General features: G+C 36.1%; 1 protein-coding gene across 1 annotated transcript in view; it reads right to left on the reverse strand.

The window, feature by feature from the left end:
• Positions 1 to 1805: 1805 nt before the first annotated feature.
• LOC145689157 (uncharacterized) overlaps positions 1806 to 22746 on the reverse strand; it is a 160749-nt gene continuing 139808 nt past the window's right edge. The window contains exons 7-8 of the mRNA XM_081763289.1: positions 17078 to 17220; positions 1806 to 6357 (exon numbers count right to left, since the gene is read on the reverse strand). Coding sequence (XP_081619415.1) covers positions 6151 to 6357; positions 17078 to 17220 — 350 coding nt within the window. The 3' untranslated portion in view covers positions 1806 to 6150. The remainder of the gene's footprint in view (positions 6358 to 17077; positions 17221 to 22746) is intronic.

Here is a 22746-nt window from a genome sequence, read left to right on the forward strand (position 1 = left end):
AGGACACACAGAATCATGGTACGATAATATGGATGTTTGCTTCAAGAAAGGTGGCGACGACATGTTAGTCAATAATTTATAAGTGTCTCTTATATTTTGGGATATTTGTACAGTTTTCAATTTAAGTGATTCAATGGTCTCTTCACTCATCTATAAATAAACAACACGATATTTAGACCATACCAAACCACACCAAACCGAACCACTTGGCGTAACAGCCGTTTGTGGACCTAAGCCTGCTCCAGCGCCATCTGCTAGCGAACGTCTGAACTACGTCAAACCTAGCGGCGAGCACGTGATCAACGAGCTGCGACGTTCTGTCCCTAACAGGCGCATCTAGGGCTTTCTAAATCTAGTGGCCATCACGTCTTTCATGCAACTGACTCCCCAGTTTGCCTCATGACGCTGGATGGACACCGAAAATTGGGAAGCACCGGCGGGAATAGAACCCGGGACCACGCGGACATGAGTCTAACGCTCTAACCACTAGATTATGGTGTCCCCTATTTAGACTAGTGATGTGAACCGGACCGGCTCGAGCCCTTGTTTCAACCGGAAGCTTGTTTCAACTGAGCCAACAGCTCGAGCCGGCTCGATTGGAATGAGCCAACGGCTGAGTTCAGCCCGGCTCAGGTGAGCCATCGATTCGGTTCGGCTCGGCTCAGGTGAGCCATCGATTCGGTTCGGCTCGGCTCAGGTGAGCCATCGGATCGGCTCGGTTCGGTCCAACTGAGCAGAGAGCTCGAGCCGCTCGGTTGGGTAAGCTGCAGGCTCGGCTTACTTCTCGGTTCGGCTCGGTAGTGACTGAGCCGTAAGCCGAGCCGCTCGAGCCGTTGACAACACTAATTTAGACATCACCCTTTTTAAATTTCAAGATGTGGAGAGGAATTTCTAGTTTTAACAAACGTATGCACATAGACTGACAGAAAGTTGTAGCTAGGTAATCGAAATATAGCGTGAAAATTCAATTAAAGCGATTTAGCTAAAAAATTTATAATTTTCATTCATTAAATTGTGCGCGCACATTCTTATCAGAATTTTAAATTATTTTACTCATAGAATTTTCTTTTTAAGTTCATTAGACGAAAAATTTACTTTTGTATTTCGTTGCAAGATGCAGTTCATGATATTTCGACCCAGAAACTGGTGAACAGTTAATCATTCACGATACTCTCAGTTATTTAGATGGGAACTTAATACGGATTTCGTATGATTGATACTTTACAGTAGTGTTACTGTCAGATAAAATTTCTAGGGGGGAAAAAGCAAAATGCTGTATCAAGTCTAAAATTGTACACATTTCTTGCCTCGGTGAAAATTTTATGGAATACAACTCTTGAAGGGTCTCTTAAAATATTCTAGTGTGTACAAGCCGAATAAAAACTATAAAATTCAAACAAATTTATTCAAAAATACGAAGACATCTTACCGTACCATTTTCTAAGACCCAAGACCTAATTTACTACCCTAAAATGGAAATAGATCCCTAAGTAATGGTTATAGGGAAGATTTATCATTAAGAAAATATATATATATCTATCGAGGACAGAGGTACGCGATGTGTTTGTCGTTTCTTACCAAAGGAGATAGCAATTGGAAGACTCGGAGGTAAAATTCTCCTTTCCTCCCATAGGTCCACGGATGAAAAACTATTTTAAGGCATCTATCACATAAAATGATTATATATATATTCTTGCATTTCTAGCAACTGCGAAAGGATTTGACAATGAAACTGAGCTTCGACAATGTGATAAATTCGCTCAAGTAAAAGACAGGCGTAAGCATTTTCATTAATTACAAACACAGACATTAAAATGCGAAGGGTATCCCACTCGAAAGTAGCCCTTGGAAGAAGACAATATTCGCCATTACGTTGAAGGACACAGGTGGCGTAGAAGGAAAGCTGAATTTCTTAGGTATCCGCAAATAGTGATGGTCGAACAGTTGATGCACTTAATTAAGTAAAGAACTTATAACTATCTGCAGATTTCTAATCATTATCTGAAGAAAAAATCGCTTGTCTATGAAATGTACGCTACTATGTTTTCTTCACACTACATACTTTAATACTAGATTACTTTATAGCATTTCATTTATTTTTGATGGGAAATTTTTACGGGTGGTTGTGTCTAAGAGTCCTTCGACTACGTACCCATACTATGACGTTAATGATTAATATAAAACATGTGATGAATATTGTACACATCACATTTGAAATACACAGAAACGAACCACAGTTTCCTTTGCCAGTTCAACAATTGAAACCTAGAAAATTAATTTTTTAAAAGTTAAATACTTAGCTAAATTTAGCCAAACAGACGTAAAATTTCCACGTTACTCTCAGTAGCAACAACAATTGACTTAATTCATCAGTATGTCTACGAATTAGGCGATCATTATATCAAGCATGACTTAGAAACTATGTTTCCTACATAGTGAAACCTTTAAAATTACCCTATCCGTTTTTGCAGAACGTGTACGATATTAACCTCTTGCATTCCTGGTGTCATTTTCCTATAACAGGTTTTCATTTACTGTTAAAGACTGTCTAGATCGTTATATAGGGCATAGTTATAGTGCAAGTGCGAGGATAGTATTCACATAACTGATTTATAAAAAAATTAAGTGTAGAACATTTAGAGTGAAAAGGGTAAATTTTGATGTTCTGAAGGGATTTTATGCTGCTTCAGGTTGGCAACACTGACCGGAGGTCAAAGACAAAGTTTCCTCCCCCCCTTTTTTTTCCAATCTCGAAATACGATATCGAAGTTGACAATTGTTTATCGTCAAAGCAAACACATGTATGTCATAATTGAATACATGTGTTGCCAATTACTTAACGTCAAAACAAACACATGGCTCTCTTAAGCCTGCCATCCACTGAGATAAAACTTTTTTTCCTTTTCTGTCAGTAACGTGCTGTTACCTAAGGAGAAAGAGTAGAACTAACTCTGCCTTGCATCCACTGAAAAAACTTCATCATCTTCAGGACTAATACAAGCCTTAATAAAGAATACGTTTTCATGACATCTCATGGATGTCATTGGCATTTTGCAACAGGTTATTTTCTGACATCCACATCGATGTCACGGGAATGCAAGGAATTAATATTTGTATTGATCTGTAAGCTGGATAAATCGATAACCTGCTGAAATTAATCGTTCTTTGGTGAAACACGGATGATGCACATACGGAATTATTGTCCTGTAAATTGCTCTAAGTGTAAGTCTGTTTCTTTGAACCAACAGTAGTCAATATCAGTAATTTTTATGACAAGTTATCATACATTTTAAGTTGTTCATTTTATTGAGGAGCGCAAGAGATAAACAAAAAGTGCGTGTCGTTGATCTGCACGAAGAACATTTATGTTGTTCTTACTTCTGCGGGAGATGCAAAGAGGTTTCTCCGTATTGTATTTCTATTGTACAAATACTGAGTCATAAACTATATTCAAGTTCCATTCTTTCCTTTAATAGTTATACTATATATATTATACCACATTGTCTTAACTCTATATAACCCAGAAGTTTCCGTCCGTACATTGGGAACGATCTACAGTTAATAACACACACAATTTTCAACAATTGTTTTAGATACAAATAGAATCTAACTCTCAACATTATTACAATGTTAATTAGACCATTCTTGTAGATATTGCTGTATTAAAGCATACCACGTTCACATGAGATAATTAGACACAATATTAAATCAAATAAATACACGACAATTCGTTCCGTATCACTTAGCATTAATTTCACTGAGAAGATCCATTCTTTTTTTCTTTCTTTTTTCTGGAACATAGTAAAAGACACAATTTGATACAATATATTTACAAATGTAATATTATAACAGGTAAGGCGGGGATTCATTTGTCTGCAAGATTAGCACCTCAAGTAATACTGTAATATTGAATTCAAAGGTGCAATTTCAAGAAATATCCAGTTGCACGTCTCGTATAAATCTGTAAAACGAAGGGCTAGAGAGTTGTGAGTACGTTAAACGTATAGCATTTTATGGTTTATATTTGATCAACAGCTTACTAGCAATATTCTCATCAACTTTGAAACGTTAAATGAAACTAAGAATCGGAAGCAAAATGTAGCTTTGATTTTTCTCAGTAAAAATTATAAAGGTTTATTTAAAAAACTTCCAACGTCAAAATCAAAAATACTAGTGACAGTACATATTTCCCACTATGTCCTGTTGCCAATAGCTTCAGAGGAAGTGGATCAATTCGAGTGCAGTTTTCTTTAAATTACAGAGAGGTTTTCCCCATGCAAAGAAAATCACAATAAAACTTGTCTAATTTCGCAAGATTTGTTTAAGTTTTATATTTAAAAATTAAGGTTGTGCTTTGTGCCGAAGATATTTCGATTTTTAAAATTTATTGTGACAATTTATGGTTTTCAAAATACTTTTTTAAAATAAAGTTGTTAATGTCTTAGTTATTTGTGCTAGAACGTGACATTTTGTGCATTACAAGTTATCATAAATTGAACCTAAAGTACGTTTCTAAAAATGCTGAAAGCTACACATTTCAAGTTATAGAGTTGCATTCCTTACTATCAGCTTTATTAAACCAAAAAGAAGCCGGATGAGCTACAGTTTTTTTTTCCAGTCTCATATTTCTATCTGTAAGATTTTTTTAAAACGTTCAGCCTATATTGGCCATTGTTTATCTAAGTGAACATTTTTGGCACTTTTGATATAATACTTTGTTTGGGAAATCCTTTTTTTGGTATATTAATCAGAGGTTTGGTGAAAATCTTTGCCCTGGGGAGACAACTAACATTCAAATTTTATTTCTTCAGGCTTGCATCGTAGTGCTTTTTCGTTTCTCCTTTTTGTGTGCAAAGATAACTTTGATTTAATTCATATCACCAAGATATACTTGTGCAAATAATGATTTTTAAATTTAAAAAAAAAAATCAAATATAATATATTACTTTCTTCTCCTTTGTGATAATTGTCCTTGTTTGTTCATAGCTTTTAAAAAAAATTAACAGACTTTCTATCTACAGAGAATTAAAAAAAAAAAAAAAACAGCGTAACGGACCAATTTGTGGGCCTGATCCGCTCCACGCCATCTATTAGTGACTGGTGGAACTACGTCCAACCTAACGACGAACGAGTGGTCATCGCGCCGTGTCGTCTTATCGCTAACCGGCGTATTGGGAGCTTTATAGACCTAGTCGTTGTCACGTCTTTTATTTACGTGACTCCCCAGTTTTGCCTCACGACATTGGGTGAACGCCGAAAATTGAGGAAGCACCGGCTGGAAATCGATCCTGGAACCACGAGGACATGAATCCAACGCTCTGATCACTAGATTATCTACAAACAACGAGGAAATTAAAACTGAAAAAACAAATAAAAACCAAATATAAAACAGTATAAAAATGCACCCCATCCGGCTTTCGCATAACAAAACTTCCTCTTGCATCTGAGAATTTATAAGGAAAAATGTGTGGAGTGTGTTTATCATCAGCCCTAAAGAGGCTACGCTTATTTTATTACAATTAATGACTATTTAACAGTATTTTATGTTTGTAAAAAAACATAGTTACAATGTTTAAACTTCACGAAATTACAACTTCGTCTTAAAATTAGTGTTTGTAAATAAAATTAAATATACCATAACATAAGAGTGTATCACTTTACACAGAAAAAAAATATACGTGGCTCTATACATTATATGCACTCAGTACAACAAACAGTTACCATTGGTAACTTTATTACAAGATTTTCGTGCTCTTGTTTCCAACATTAACTAAACAATTCATTAGCTATTGTAATAACTTAAGAATTTAGGGCAAGAAATAGTATTTTTTTTTTTACATAATATTAGTAAACAATTGATATACAGTACATTGATAAATTAACACTAAAAAAAATAACTAAAAAAAAGTAAGGGGATCCGTTCAGAAATTATTTCCAACATAGATTTGCATTCACATAAATGCATACTAAAATAAATCATTAAATATTCCATTTAAAAAAATCTTGTTTCCACATCAACAAGAAGAAACCACAACTTTGTTTTTAAGATCAGAAAATTTCTTACATGAAATTCGTTGTTTAATTTTTATAAATACTGTTCTGATATGTATCGTAAATTTTACGTTTGTCTTTATTATTAATTCGAATTGGTTACACTATACTTTGCCAATTGGCTCCAAATCCACACGCTGTATCCGAATCCGAGTCTCCCCCACCGCCGCCCGTATCAGCAGGTAGAGAACGCGGTTGGGAAGGAGTTCCTGGGGTGCTGTGACTGATACCAAAGTCCTGTGGTCTCTTTGATTTCCGTTTCTTAATAGGAACAAATTTTGGTGGCGGCATAAGTCTTCTGTCCACCTGCAAATAAAGAGAGTGTTAAAAAAAATAATTTTAATCTATTTATCTAATGTTACTTCCATATAGAACACACAAACTAGTGAGAAATTACCAACTATTGTCTTTAACGTACATGTGTAAAGCGAATTAAAATACTAAAATAAACATAACTAGTCATTATGACATGTTTGTTTTTTTCTCAGGAACTCAGATGAAGCTTGGAAATCTTTAGCATTTTTACGAAAATCAGATTTTTAAAGTTAAAATTAAGAAAAAAAAAAATCTTTAGCAAATTTATAATTTCATATTTGCTATTATTATGTCATGTACTGATGAAAAGAAGAGAAGATTCCTATTTTTGCGACCATATAAGAAAACGCTTTTAATACAGTGCGTCCCACTAGCTTTTGAACCCGAAAAAACATTATAATTTCCGAACAAATGTACATAAGAAATGAAATTCACAATACACGTACCTTGTTTCATGCTAAACACGAGAAAGGGTTGAACAGAAGCGAACACGTCAAAACAAAGACGACAGGTGGCACCAGGGGAAGTACTGCTTGGCGTGGTGCGCGTGCGTAAGTGTGACTCGAGTCGCTGCATCGCGAGGATGGTTCTGTACACCATACAAGAACGCGTATTGTTAAAAAATATTGGATATCGGGATCGTATCAGACCGTTCAACGTGAATTTTGCCGTGAATTTGGATGCCGTAAAGGACCATCGAAATCATCAATACATCATTTGGTGAACAAGTTCGAAACAACAGAAAAGTTGCTTACGGGACATGGAGGCGCGCGTCCACGGATGTCCGAGGAGACAGTACTGAATGTGCGGCAACGTCTTTTGTAGTCCCTTAAGAAGAGCCTGCGTCGATTATCACAAGAGGTAGGGATGTCAAAGTCAAAGAGGCGCCAAAAGAGCCAAGCTGTTTCCATATCGCGTTACAGTCGTCCAGGAGTTGAAGACTACAGATTGGGAAAAGCGCGTGATGTATTGTCGTTGGTTGCAAGCTTTGTTGCATGACAATCCAGAAATCCTAGACTATACTTGGTTCACAGATGAAGCTTGGTTCCATCTCTCCGGTTATATGAACTCGCAGAATACTCGGGTGTGAGCCGCCGAAAATCCGCATGTGTACCATGAGATTCCACTTCATCCCTTGAAGGTGGGAGTTTGGTGTGCAATTTCCCAATAGCGTATCATTGGACCCATATTCGTTGAAGATACAGTAAACACACAAGTTTACTTACACATCTTCAGTGCATTTGTGAATCAGCTGGACGATCAAGAAGTGCGTCGCGGTTATTTCCAACAAGACGGAGCAACATGCCATACTTCCAACGTGGCCATGGCAGAAATTGAGTTCTTTTTTGGTGACAGGATAATCTCCAAAGGATTGTGGCCGCCAAGATCCCCGGATTTGACACCACTTGATTTCTTCTTATGGGGTTTTCTTAAAGGTTGTGTCTACAGAAACAACCCACGATCACTGCAAGAGTTGCGAAACAACAATGAGAATGCGATTCATGAGATCATACCGGAGACTCTACATCGGACTTTTCACAATATGGAACGCCGTGTACAAACATGTCTTGACGTCCAGGGAGGACACTTTCAGCACCTGCTGTGATGGTCATGTATTCAGCATGAAACAAGGTACGTGTATTGTGAATTTCATTTTCCTATGTATATTTGTTCGGAAATTATAACGTTTTTTTCGGGTTCGAAAGCTAGTGGGACGCACTGTATATATATATAAAGTACATGATAGTTTGACGTCCTAATCTTTTCCATGTATTTCTATAACGAAGGACACAGTCCTTCATTGGCAGAGCGTTCAGCTCGGGCTAAATCTATTTCGATCATAGAGCATGGTACGTGCCCGTGATTTTGCTAGGGATTTTCCCGTTTTCTCACATTTTCGTGTTCTACCAATCATTCGGTAAAGTCTATGCCTACTTAATAACCTAAGGCAACTATATCGGGTAACAGAAATAAATTAGAATAACATATTGCGCTAGAATAACAACATAGCTATGCTATCACGCATTTTAAGCTTTGTCATTCTGAAGATCTTGAAGCTAAAACTATTAAGTCTTTTTTTTTTTTCATTCTTATTTCGGAGGACAAGAAGGCATGGAGAGATTTTTAGCTCTAGTTATTTCCTTATCGATTTTTTGGGGTATTATTTTATTTTTTTCCATCGTTATCATTCTTATTTCTTATCTCAAAAGCCACTGCAAGGCTTATTCTAGTAAGCTAGGTTATGTGAACGTACCAGAATATGTCATTTCTGCGTTATTCTTAAAATTGACAATGTCAGCTCTCACGCTTCATGTAGTGAGATTCGTTATCAAGTTCAACAGAATCTTTCCGATTCATTTTCGAATCAAAATGCTACCTTTCCTGATTCAATTTAACTATTTTATCACATACTGAACTATTTATGCCATCGAACTTTCAAGACACCAAAATTATTTCTGACTACCACAATGTTATGGTTTAATAAGGTTGTGCTTTGAGAATATGAAAAATATCTTCCATATTAAATCCTTTATACTATTCACTGCCACGGAAAGCCTCGAATAGACATTTAATATTAGACATTTATAATCTGTGAAATTTTCCTTCATCGAGAAAAAGACATTCACTTCGTTTAAAAACTATCGCGGTACGCCTGTGCTACTGAGGCTTACCTGAGCTCAGAGGCACGACATACACTAAACGCTCTTTTCCAGATGAGGTTTCAGTACCTACAAATCTAGAACGTATTTCCACACTTATGATATTAGGGAACTTATTTAGGTAAATAAAAGGTACACAAATTTCGTGGAGGATATGTAAGTAAAAGGAAACATCTATTAATAGCAAAGGTAGTGCGTGAGGCTCAATGCGAGTACCTTTGTTTTTAAAATGAGTCTAATTTGAAATTTAGTATTTGGGAAAATTTTGATAAGTGTCGGACTGAAGACAACACAGTCTAAAAGCAAACATTCAGGCAGGAGAGCAGAATTTGTAGGCATTTGTAAAAGAAACTGCAATACACTCAGATGTGTTGATAAATGATTACTACTAACGGATATAAGTTTGTCCATTTCAGTTTGTAGTAATTTGCACACACACACACAAACACTCCACCAATAACACAATTGGAAGTTGTTGTTTGGTGAGCACTTGGTTATTCCACAAAGTAGCACGGAAAGTCCTCTAATTTATTGAGCATCCCAATTGATTGAAGAACAGTTCTGGACGATGACCAATGAGAGACCGGAACTCCGGCATCGTAGTCGGCTAACGAGTGCAGCTTCTCTTCTCTTCTGCGAGGGCGATGTGTTTTGGCGAAACTTCCCTCTTTTTGGAAGGCCACGAGGGCATCTTCTGAATATTTTGAAGGAACCAACGATGTCTAAAATAGTCCTAGTTTTTTTTTTTTTTTTTTTTTTTACATGTTAGATGTCTTCTTCTGAATCTTAGTCTCGTTTTCGGTGATGTACAAAAACAAGCTGAATGAGCGCTAACGCGGAGCTGTTGCGGTGATGGGTTTTGGAGGCAAAAAGCTTACTGTTACACGTTGTCAGTCCTATTTGTAACTTCGTATGGCGTTCTTCAAGAGGTGATGCGTCCGTATCTCAGCATAATGACAAATCAATTTCATAGCGATGGGAAAGCTCTTCTCAGTGCGTTTCTACCTTAGGTTTGCAGTTTCGCTAAATTTTTATATTTTCTGCTTTGCCTGCATGTCTGTTTCCTGGCTAATGTTGAAGGCCGATTGTATGAAGCAAGAAAAGTAATCTTTTCTAAGCAATGAAATATAATGACAATTAATTTAAAATAATCGCGTTTTTCCCTGAATATTTCCTTTTTACTTGTTCTTGTTTATTATTGCTTTCTTTCTGTATTTCTGCAAATTACAAATTAGATGAGTTTTACGCTATAGTGAACATTGAATAAATAACCACATTGGAAAACGAATGTCTAGGACAGAGAAACAATTGTGCAGTGTTTTGCTTTTACACTTTAATAAGGACAAATACAAACATAAAGTTGATTTCAAGTGAATTTAAACGTACTATACCACAAGACTCTACCAATATTTGAGCTATGAACGACGAAAATTATAGTGTAACAGTGCTTTGTGTGACAGTGCTCAGTTATATAACACTACAGTGTAAATAGTGAAGTGTTTCCTTTATGTGGACGCTGCAAATATTTTAAGAGTGCAAAATAATTATTTCTTCGTTGTATAATCCTTTTATAATTGGTGATTTAATTTATGCTTATTATGTTGGACTATGTGGACAGTAGACTGCTGATTATGGCAACTAATATTTTTGTTTGTCTGTTTGTTTTGTTTCAATAGGGAAACAAATTAAAGCGGAAGAATGCTGATATATATAACGAAATTATTGCAAATTATGAACATTAAAATTTTGTAAATTCATGTAAATAATTTAAGGCCGGTTTGAGTATAAAATACCAACTGTCTGAATTGAATGAATTAAGTCAGGCTTGTTTTCAAAATCTACTCTGGTTTATTAAGACAAGTTCAAAACTGATTTTATTCTATCAGGAGCTTCCAGATAAGGAAATATGGAAGGCACGTGGATTGTATTCCACAGTTCCCTCTACATTCAGTCAACCAAGTATACAAGGTCTGTCCAGAAAGTAACGGGATTGGCCGTCGCGCGGCGCTCCAGTCGCCAACAGCATGCTCCCCAGCAAGGAAATTCGTAAGATTTTCAGAAATAATTTTGTGAACCGTTGTTTTGCACATGTTGAGGTCTTCGGCGACTAACCTTACACTCAAACGACAGTCGGAATTCAGGAGATTTTTTTTTACTTTGGTCATATTTTTGTCCAAACCATTCACTGGAAAGCGTCCAGATCGCTCGGTCTCTCGTCCGTTCTTGAACTTTGAAGCATCGGAAAATCTGGGCCCTTGACAGGACGTTTCTTTGTAAGCCTTCTTGACCAAGGCAAGCGTATCGGAAGCATTTTTGCCCAGGTGAAAGCAAACTGTAATGCGAATGCTTCATTTGTTACGTTTTCTGTCGTGACCAAAACTTAAAAACAACTTTTGCGCCACGCGTGAACCTTACTGTATCAGAGCTCGGATGTGACTGATGTCCAGCGCGTTGCCTAGCTTATACCCCCACTACAAATTCCTTTGTCGGGGAGCGCCTACTGGCAACTGAAGCGCCGCGCGACGGCCAGCTCAGACTTTCTGGACAGACCCTGTATACTTCAGTTTTAGACTTGACATTCGTTTATAAATTACGCAAGTCGAGAAAAGATGGAGCCATCGAGGTACAGGAACACAACGTAAGTCCCTTGTCCTATTAACCTTTTCTGATAGTCTCAGATTCCTTGCTTTGTGTCTCAGGTACAACCTTTATATACGTTATGAAAACAACTAATGAAATGGAAAACCTCTTTATCACTCAATTATCAGTTTCCTATTATTATTATTATTATTATTATTATTATTATTATTATTATTATTATTATTATTATTATTATTATTATTTATTTTCAATTCATTCTTTCTGCGATATTCTGTGGGAAATCAGCCTAAGATTTAGATAGACTGAGAATCTACAATCAAGGGTTCGATTCTCAATTGACTTTCTAGTATTTAATATTCTTCACAGAATAACAATATTTAGTTTAGCTTAGCTCAACGTTAGGAAAAGCTCCGGCTTCTTCCAAATAGCGGAAATGGTGAGTAAAAAGTAATTTTATTATTATATTCTGTAGTTTATTGTTTATTGTATTAATTTCTCAAATGTTACATTGCAACTCAATTGTCATAGTTGTAATTTTTTTGTGGTGAGTCGCAAGAATTATTTTGGAGTATTTGAAAGACTGCAACCTCAAAAAAGTTGAAAAGCACTGCCCTAAGCTAATTTAGTTTATTAACTTACGGTTCATTGTACAGTATATACATATAAACACATGTGTAGCCACAAAGGGAGAAAGAAATAGATCAAAAAACAAAAAATACAAAAGGAGAATTTCTTGGAATGGAGCATTCCCTTAGGAAATGCTAGAAACAGTGGAACAAATGAGATGTGACCTGATTCTCAAACGTGACAAGAATTTTGGAACAATTTATATACATAAAAGAGCTAGGAATTCTACACATTTCTTAAATATTGTCTTACCTTTTCAAAATGACTTTCTTTTCCTCCTCTTTGGTAAGCGAAAACAATAGAGAAAACACAATTAAATTTATGCTTAACTATAAATATTCTCTCCTCTCTTAATGAATATTGACAAAAGCACCAAAAAAGTTAAACCTTTAAATATATACACCAATGATCACTATGTACAGAGCTGTGTGAGATAAATATAAGTAGGCAATCGTAGAAAAGGTCAAAAGATAAAGATACAATTTTAAAAAAATTCTTTATCTTTTTCTATCAAGACATTGTTTCCCCACTTATAATTTTCATACCAAACATTATTTCGCAAGAAAAAAATGATCACATACCACTTTAGAATAAAGAATCTTGTTGTAACATGAATGTTGCCAGAAAAGTTTTATAAGATAGTCTAAAGGCAAAAACTGTGATTTTTCCTATATATTTTTAGCTCTTTTTTTTACTTTCGAGCGACGATAGGAAAGAGGAAAGTCTTCTAATCATGAAAAAACAAGTCGAATTCGAGATTACAATGGATTTACACGTTTCATTCTCTTTATGTACCGAGAAAGTGATTTTTAGGTTTCCATCTGCCTGTTCGCCTATTCATTCGAATGTATTCGTACACACCCCCAGATGCCATATCGCTGAACGTCTCCAGGCCAAATTTTAATTTTCTTCGTTCACATTTTATTCCTACTTTCATTCCCCCAAAACAAGCATTTCTTTACATATTGGGGAAAGTGACTTTGTGCCCACCGTGTACATTTCAGAAATCAATATTTTATTAACAACCTTATAACATGGTACATAGGGCTGGGGCCGATTAATTGCAATTCTTTAATAATTATTGACTTTCGTTAAACGATAATTGGAATAAAGCCAAACGTTGAAGAAGTGTGCCCGTGAAAAATGTTACAAAGAATGCATTAGCTATTTACAGTTTGTGTTGCTTAGCGGCTCCACTTTCACTATAGAAGATTGTATTCATTGCGCGGTAAATTGAGCTCTGAGCTTGACCTTCACTGAACCCAAAATATGACAAGAAGGAGTGGGAAAGTTTTGCCTGTCGCTAAACAATATTGCCATCTTCACATTATGTTAAAAATCAATTAAGTTAGATTTTTGTTACAGGAAATGTAGTTTTTGTTCTCTCGATGACAGGCAAAAATCTAGCAGACAATGGTACCGTTCGGGAGGCAAGCGTCAGGTTGTGAACCAGAGTTTACAAAATGTTTCTAAGGGTTAGGTCAAGTTTAATACTAAATTTTGAGAAAGGTTGGGGCTCAAACTAAATTTTTAAAAAAATTCATCGGGCCCGGGCCAGGCTTGGGCCAAGAATTTTAAAAAACTTATCGGGACGGGCTGGGCTCGGCCCGAAAATCTCCAAACCTTTTCGGGCCCGGGCTGGGCCGGGCCTAGGTACATTCGGGCTGGATTGGGCTCGGGCCGAAACATTCGGCCCGTGCAGGTCTCTACATGGTACAACTAATTTTCTATTAAAAGATTTCACAAGAGGTAGTTTACTTATGGGTAGAGCCCTCATACTTTTAGTTTCGAACAATTGCTGGGGGAACAGATGATGTAAATCCAGAACTGTTCCACCTAAACCATGACGTCTCAGAGCTTGACTTATGGGGTGAGATTTCAATTTTCTCAAAAACGACTCGCAGACTGAGTTTTTGTCGATTTTCTCAAAAACGACTCTAGCGATTTTGTTCATATTTCGTGAATAAATATTTAATTAACAACTCTATAATATAGCTTCTCAAGAAAGACACAGAGAGAGTAGTTTACAGGTAGAAAGAGTCTTCTTACCTTCGAGAAATAACATAATGAAATCTTGTGATTGTGAAACATAAATACACTCAATATTTCGATAAATTTGCATATTTTATTATCAGTACATGTCTAAAAATTGGATTTCGGATTCCGCCTATCTGTTTGCTAATGTGCTAATCAACGCATCGAGATCAAATTTTCGAACATTGTTTCAATAAAATTCTTCAAGCAGATTCCTCCTACACCAAGAGCTCTTTTGTGGCTAAGCGGTTAGTGTACGCGCCTTTGGCATGGGAGACCCGGGTTCGATTTCCAGCGGGAGCTCATGTGGTTCGGATTCCACGTTACTCAGTAGGTCCCGTCTCATATAACCTCGCTGCTGAAAGCAACGTTAAACTCAAAATCAGCTCATCTCCTCCTACACCAGAATGTAAGGGTAGCTTACTGTTGAAGAATGACCACAAAAACCGTCGATTTTCGCATAAACAGCTGTAACTATTACATTTATGTTTCACAAATAGGTATTTAATTAACAATATTATAATTGAGCATAATTCGATAATAACGTTATATTATAATCATTTGTTATGATTCAAAGACCGCCACAATTCCTTAATAATCGCATGACTCACATTTGTACCATGTTACAACAACAGCTGAGTCATTCGAATTGTGCCATGTCCGAAAAGTAACTCAAAACTGGAACGAAACTTCTCCTACAAGAATACCATTACCTTCAAGGCCACAACGCGAACTTGTATATAAAGACTTCGCAACTTTTGTACTAAATTCCCTGACTTTTCCTGACCAAATTATGATTTTCCGTGACTGTTGCTATCATTTTTCTTAGTATAATTCACGAAAAATAACATATATTGAAGTGAATTGTAAATTTTCACCATTGTTTGTAGGCTTATACACTACACTGGAAACGTACAAAATCAACAAATTTATTTTCAATATAAAACTTCTGGGTAAAGATTATCCTCCCACTCATAATGAAAGGCTTTTCCTCATCCTTACATTTTTCTTGACCATATAAATTCCCTTAATTTTCCTAACCAGTAAAGAATACACTAGGAAGTGAAGTATAAATATGTTCGTAAATTAAATATATAAAGTGTTTAAGTTAAGTTCAATATGCATTTCTTTAATAGTACCTAGTACAGAACGTGCCAATCTTCTGTAGTCTAGCTTTCTCTTAATATTTTAAATCTATATTGTAGCTGTGTAGTAATAATTTCACTTTTCTAAAATTCGAAAATCACCTCTGAAGTTGAGGGAACTGGTTAACACACTGATTGAAAGTTAACAGAAGTCAGCAACACTTTTTAATCACAACGAAATGATCTCATTTAAAAGTTACCTGGAACAACGATTTTTGAATTTCTTCTGATTGATCATCCAAGTAGCTAGTGTATTAAAAAAAAAAAAAAAAAAAAAAAAATCGCTATTTAGCTCCCATTTATGGTAATTTTTAACTAACTAACTCTATGGGCTATGGAACTCGGAAATTCTATGCCGCGTTCACAAAAGCTCTCCACCAACTTCTATCCTTAGCTAACTGGATCCAGTTTCTACTTGGTATTCTTATTTCTGCAAGATCCATCTTAATATTGTCCTCCCTTCTGCGCCTAGGTCTTCCTAATGGTCGTTTTTTCGATTGGTCTTCCAGTTAAGACTTTGAAAGCGTTCCTACTTTCTTCCATCCTGGCTACATAACTGCCCACCTGAGCCTCCTAGACTTGGTGACCTTAATAATGTTGGGTAAACCGTACAAATTATGTAGTTCTTCGTTATGAAGTTTCCCCCATTTCTGTTCCTCTTGGGTCCGAATATTCGTCTCAGGATCTTGTTATCAAACTTTCAGTCTATATTCTTCCCTCAGAGTAAGCGACCATGTTTCGCAACCATATAGTACAACAGGCATGGTTATCGTTTTATATATTTTAAGCTTCAAATTCCTCGATAGAATTCGCGACGACAAGAGATTTTCTTCGTGATTATGGTTTACATCTATTAACACTGATCCTAAATATTTTAAAGTATCCACTTTATCAAAAGTATTTGATATTTTAACGCATCCATAATTTAGCGTATTACGATCTCGACGAACTTCCATGTATTTAGTTTTGTTTGCATTTACTTCTAAACCCACATCCCTGCAAGCGTTTAATAAGATCTCTGCATTTCTATCGTTCTCCTATCATTCTCTAATAAATTTACATCATCAGCATACGCCATAACCTGTAAATACCATTCAACTCTAGGCCCTGGTTACTATATTTAATTTTCCATACAGCGTATTCCAGGACAAAGTTGAATAATAATGACGATAACGCATCTCCTTGTTTCAGAACATTCTCGACATGAAAGCTTGTGGACAAACATTTTCCTGCACGGACTTTACTTTGGGATTCATTTAAACATATCTTAATTAATCTAATTAGCTTTTCGGTATTCCAAGTTCTGTAAGGATGTTGTACAATGTTTATCTCCTAACCGAGTCGTAAGCCTTTCTAGGAATAAAAATCTTACAACTATCAATCAATATATTTGCTTTCAGATGTATTGGTCAAGATTGACTTTTGTGGACTTTTACTATCAAATATATCAAGGGAAGTCTACAGAAAGTTGAGACTTGTCATAAAGAATGTCATATATCTATCAGACTCAAATGTGTAAGTAAACACAAACTGATTTGACATACATAACAAAAGAACTTAAACTAGCTGAATATAATTATGACAAGGACACATATTATCCTTACAGCTCTAATCCTTAATTAATGAACATTCACGATTTCTTACCTCTTGTATATTATCTGCGGATCCCCAAACTTTGTGTATTTTGTCACTACTTTGTCCAACGCCAAGAAAATTGCTGAAAGCTTCGGTTGTCTTCTTCACCTTCACGTTGAACGAGCCAATCCTCAAAAATCCAGAATCTTTTTCTGTAAAAAAACATAAAAACACATGTAGACCAACTATCTGTTACATTTTCGGATTAGTTCATTATTGACTCTTCTTAACGGTTCGTTCGTTCGTTCTTTTTTTTTTTTTCAGAACATCTACCTTCAAACTTTTCATTGCACAGGGAAACCTATATAAAACTATTTGCCTCTACAAGGAAAGGGATTTCTGTTTTCACATATTTCTACTGGTAATTGCGAAAATACTATGCGCTGGAACTTTTATAGCAGATTAATATTTCTCAATACATAAATCATTTTTAGAAGCCCATTAATTTTGTTTTTTTTTATGTATATAAGCATATCTGCGTATTTTTTCGTGCGTTCGCTTTTTATATTTTTTGTCGAATAATTTGGACAGGATTAAGGAATTTCAAACATATGTATTCTGTTGCATAGTTTAAAACCAATTACGATGATAGCGCAATTCAACAACGCCAAGTGGCAGCACCAATTAAAGAGCTACGCAAATACACATGCTATCCCTGTTCCGTATTGTACTAGTCGCTGTACTGCACATCACTGTTTATACAGCACTTAAGTCGATGTTGTCCTGATACCAGTAATGTATTGTTGAAATTTTTGGTAGATATATCCTCGACTATTTTCAAAAATATGGCGTATACCCATCCTTTTACCACCCATTACATCCCTGATTATACGCTGAATTATAAAATTATTAGGTGGCTATATGCCGTATGCCCCCGTATACCCTGCACTACATCCCCACCTGATACTTAAACGTATGGTTTAAACGATTCAAGGAAATAGATAGATTTATAATGGAAGAAATTTATGAAGTTCAGAATAATAATAATAATAATAATAATAATAATAATAATAATAATAATAATAATAATAATAATAAACTGATTTTGTCACGGAAATAAGCTAAACTCATACTCAAAATTAAAAATTGTGAGTTAAGATCACGCGCAAACTCATAAGATCAAATTCTAAGTTCAACTCACACTCACCTCTTAAGATACGTTCAACTTTAATTAAGCTTACTTATGTGAAATCAGGAAACGACTGTATTTTTATATATATATATATATATATATATATATATATATATATATATATATATATAAATATACACCTAAAAATCATCCATACAAAACATCTAACCTAGCTCATTACCTTTTAGGTAAAACGTATGCAGTTTATTTGTGTGATCCAGGGTTCGACAAGTAAAAATATTGAAAACTGAACTACAATAGGAAGAAATACAACGAATGTATAGAAACTCAGTTTGAATAAGAATATCTTGCAAATTCTGTTTTTTTTTTTCTTTTCTTTCTTTCTTTTCTGTATAATGAACTGAATTTATATTACTGTGTATTGCGAGCGGTGATTATACTTAGAAAGAAATATAAGTAAAAAGCTAGTATTTACCGCAGACCAAAGTATTCCTCAGCTTAAAAAAGTTGGAAGTACATTAAAAACATGGAAAAGAAATATGGCTGGGTGAAAACAGTTAAAAAGGAATAAAAAAAATATATAGAGCACAGAACTTCTTATTAAACAAAGGTCAATACATGTTACTGGCCACTCACTGTTTACTGTCCTTGTTCACAGTTTTTGTGTTTCCTTCCGACCGGCGGAAATACGTGATAAAAAGATCACTCCAAATTGCAATAAATTAAGTACAGGTCTCTCTTTATGAATATTAAGTAGGCTTCTTTAATTCTACATTCTGTCATTGTTTTTGCTCTCTCTCTCTCTCTCTCTCTCTCTCTACCAAACGTGGATTAGCAATATTGTGGTTGTTCTCTTTGAGGTGCGCTGCCAATCCAGACAACTGCTGTAAATTACGAGACTTTGATGTACGAATGTGTTTTTCTTTTCTTGTCCATGTTTTAAATTCACTTCGAACTGTTTTAAGCTGAAGATGGAAATCGGGATTTCCGAAAGCGCTACTTAAAGGAATACTTTGGTCTGCGGTTAGTACTTTTTACTTATATTTCTTTCTGAATATATTCATATCCTTTTGAGATTTATTCCTGAAAGTCAGTGTGATTTTACGGTCAAAATTGTTCATTTGAGTAAAATCAACGCTCGTTTGTTAAAAAAAAAAAAAAAAAAAAAAAAAAAAAAACCTGAAAGTCAGAGCATTCCTATTTAACCTTGTTGAAGTTCATGTACTTCAGAGAAGTATTAACCGTTTCTCATTAGATTTTTCGGTCTTATGTCATGTGTTATAATATTCAATCGAAAACTGTTTTACAGGTCAGGTCGCCAGCTTCTTCAGGGTCTGTATGAAGAAAAGAAAGAAAAAAGGAGCAAAAATCATGGAACTGCTACATATAAGAGAAAAAGTGGAAGAAGAAAAAACGGTTATTGCAGCTATATCATACATTCAGGGAATGTGCAACAGAGTTGGGAAAATACTCAAGAAAGATAAAACTAGAATATTTATAGACATATCTAACAAGATACAGAAGAAACTGCAAACAGTCAAAGATAAAACAACTTACAGGATGCCCGGAATATACAAAATTAGTTGTGAATGTGGCATCATAAGTATTACACAAACAAGGAGGACAATCCAAAACAGAATAACTGAATACACAGTATATCATAATTAAAGAGACACAGGACGGAGAGACCCGTTGTGGCCGAACGTTCTATCCAGCATGGACACTGAATATACATTGACGACCCCATAATTGCAGTAATTATTATGAAAAAAATAACTAAAGAAGCCATTGAGCTTAAAAAAAAAAAAAAACACCCTAAGGTCAACTAATTTCGTCATTTGAGGTAACAAAGAAAGTGTAAGGTTACAAAAGTTTCAATTTAGGTTTCAAACAGTACAACTGCTGGGTAAAGAAAGCATAGGACTATACATCATTCAGATCTACTTTGATGGAACCTGATTCGTTACTTCCTTGCCTTGATCTTTTTATTCTTTAAACTTTCCTGTTTCGAAAATTTAGACAACATTTTCTCTTTCTGTATAATGTTTATAGATCAACACTAAACATAACCAATGCAAGGTCTATATATGACGCTTTTCTTTGGAACTCATCCGAAACAAGTGATACCGGAAGTACTGGTGAAAGTGAGGTACGTCATATAAGGAACTGACATATCATGTCATCGTATGGAACTGACATATCGATTGTAAGTTCCATATGTAGCACATGTTTTAGAAACCAACCGGCAGGAAAAGATATCGGAAATACAGGGTCTGTATTATAAGTAATGAGAATATTTTTGTCCTGACGTCAGAGCGCGCTGGGACCGGTTGGAGTCGGTAGTGGGGGGGAGGGGGTTGACCTTGAAAGCCCTCCAAGCGGCAATTGTCTGCTGGCTTTCGTTGAGGCATGATCACGCGCGGCGTGGACGTCTGCAAAGAAGTGTGTGCAAGAGCAAAATGCAGCAAAGCATTGAACAGAAAAACTTTATGCAATCAAATTTTGTGTTCGCCTGGGAAAATCTGCTGCATCAACGCTGGAAATGATTCGGCAAGCGTGCGGCAGTAAAAGTTTATCACAAGCTCAAGTTTTGAGGTGGCACAAAACGCTCAAAGAAGGCCGGGAGAGAGTGGAGGACGAACCCCGCACAGGTCACCAGTCAACCTCAAGAACCGAAGACAATGAACAACGTGTGCGAGATTTGTTCAACCCGGACCGGCGTTTAAGTGTTTGTTTTATCGCGGATACGCTAGGAATCGATAAACTGGTTGTTTACAAAATCATCACCGAGGATCTTGGCATGAGGGAGATTTGCGCCAAGCTCGTCCCGAAAGTTTTGACGAACGAGCAAATGCAAAATCGTGAGGCTGCTTCAAAAGATCTTTTGGAACGCATTGAAGAAAACCCTAAGTTTTTTGGAAATGTCATTACCGGAGATGAAAGCTGCATTTTCGAGTACGACCCCCCCCCCCCTCACACACACACAAACAGAGCATTAAGTTCACATGTCCAAGTTCAGAATCAAAGGATTGCTGATTGTGTTTTTCGACAAGAAAGGTGTGGTCCACTCGGAATTTGTGCCTCAAGGACAGAGAGTCAATGAGGCCTTCTACATAGAAGTATTAAAAAGATTGAAGACACGGGTCAACCGAGTGCGACCAGAAATTGCCGCCGATTGGAAGCTCCATCATGACAATGCGTCATGTCACACCTGAGTACTTGACGAAAACTGGCATCACAACGGTTCCTCATCCTTCCTACAGCCCCGACTTGCCCATTGGACTCATGCTTGGTCCATTCATAGAGAAATTGGATACCAGCTAAACTTTATCTGAAACACCCTTATGACAATCAAGTTGCTGAGAATCAATCGGAGGGGTACATCAATTCAAGCCTGTGGTTGACTAAATAGTAAACCCTGGAATTAATGATAAAATGTCATAAATGCCAGATATTGCAATTTTCATATTTAAAGGAAGAGTTATGAGTCGTTGGCGAGCATGACACACAGCTGATGTTGGCGTGCATTTCAGTGTTAAAAGTAGATCTTTCTAGGAAAGAGAAGATGGAAAAATTTTATGAATGAGTTTGGGTGTAGTGTATTTTCAACAGATGGTTCTTTGTTATTTTGGAAATTATATGAAACTGTAGTGTCTGTTGAGGAGTGTTATTTTGTCACACTTATAATAAGCACTGCAAAGCACAGATTAGCAAAGGGCATGCAAATCAGTTGGTGGAAAGGTTCAGAATCTTATTGGAACATTCAAGAATCCCGCTTCGCGTACTAACAGTTTTGCGATTGATTTATGTGAAGCTCTAACTAACGCAGTCATTCCTTATGGAAGTTAGAAAAAGTTATCTTAAGAAAATTTCTCGAGATATACACAAAACACAAAGTTCTAAGTAAATTGTCTTTAAGAAAGACTTACGTCGATACCATGTACAACGGAACTATTGACGTTACTCGTGAAAAAATGTTGGTGACAAAAATATATGGATTTCAATTGATGAAGCATGCAATATTCTAGGCTGTTCAACTGCTAATGTTGTAACTGGAACTTTGGAAGGAAAGAAAACGTATTGGATTGCATCAGGAGTTCTGGAAAAAGTAAATGTACTGCAATTGTACAGCTTTTTACAAAATTGGCGACTATTCTGTGGCAAGAAAGCATGAAACACGATAGGGTTTTTCTTTTTGTCACAGACTGACAAGGGAGGGTCACGAAGTGGCTCCGCTGAAATCCGAACGAAACAATTGTGTTTGCATTTGGTATGTTATAACTAGACGAATCCCAAAGTTATACGTACCACCGGGCGGGATATCGTGAGTTACAACATATTTTTTAATGTAAAAGCTACAAAAAATTACCTGGTTGAACCGAGTCATTTGTTCGGAAACGGTTGGGTAAATGGAAAACTCGGTGAACACGTATCCCATCATTTTCAAGGGCACATTTTTGCGGATAAAAAAGTTTGCCCCAGTGCTACCACAGGGTCACAGGTGGGGTCCAACTCAAAAGTTCCAAATGGCAACGGGGGTTAAGTAGCACATCGTTTGAAAGCTGTTGGTAATTGAAAGAAGACG

The sequence above is a fragment of the Thermobia domestica genome, chromosome 7, assembly GCF_964235325.1.
Source record: "Thermobia domestica chromosome 7, izTheDome1.hap1.1, whole genome shotgun sequence".
In the NCBI taxonomy this organism is placed as follows: domain Eukaryota; kingdom Metazoa; phylum Arthropoda; class Insecta; order Zygentoma; family Lepismatidae; genus Thermobia; species Thermobia domestica.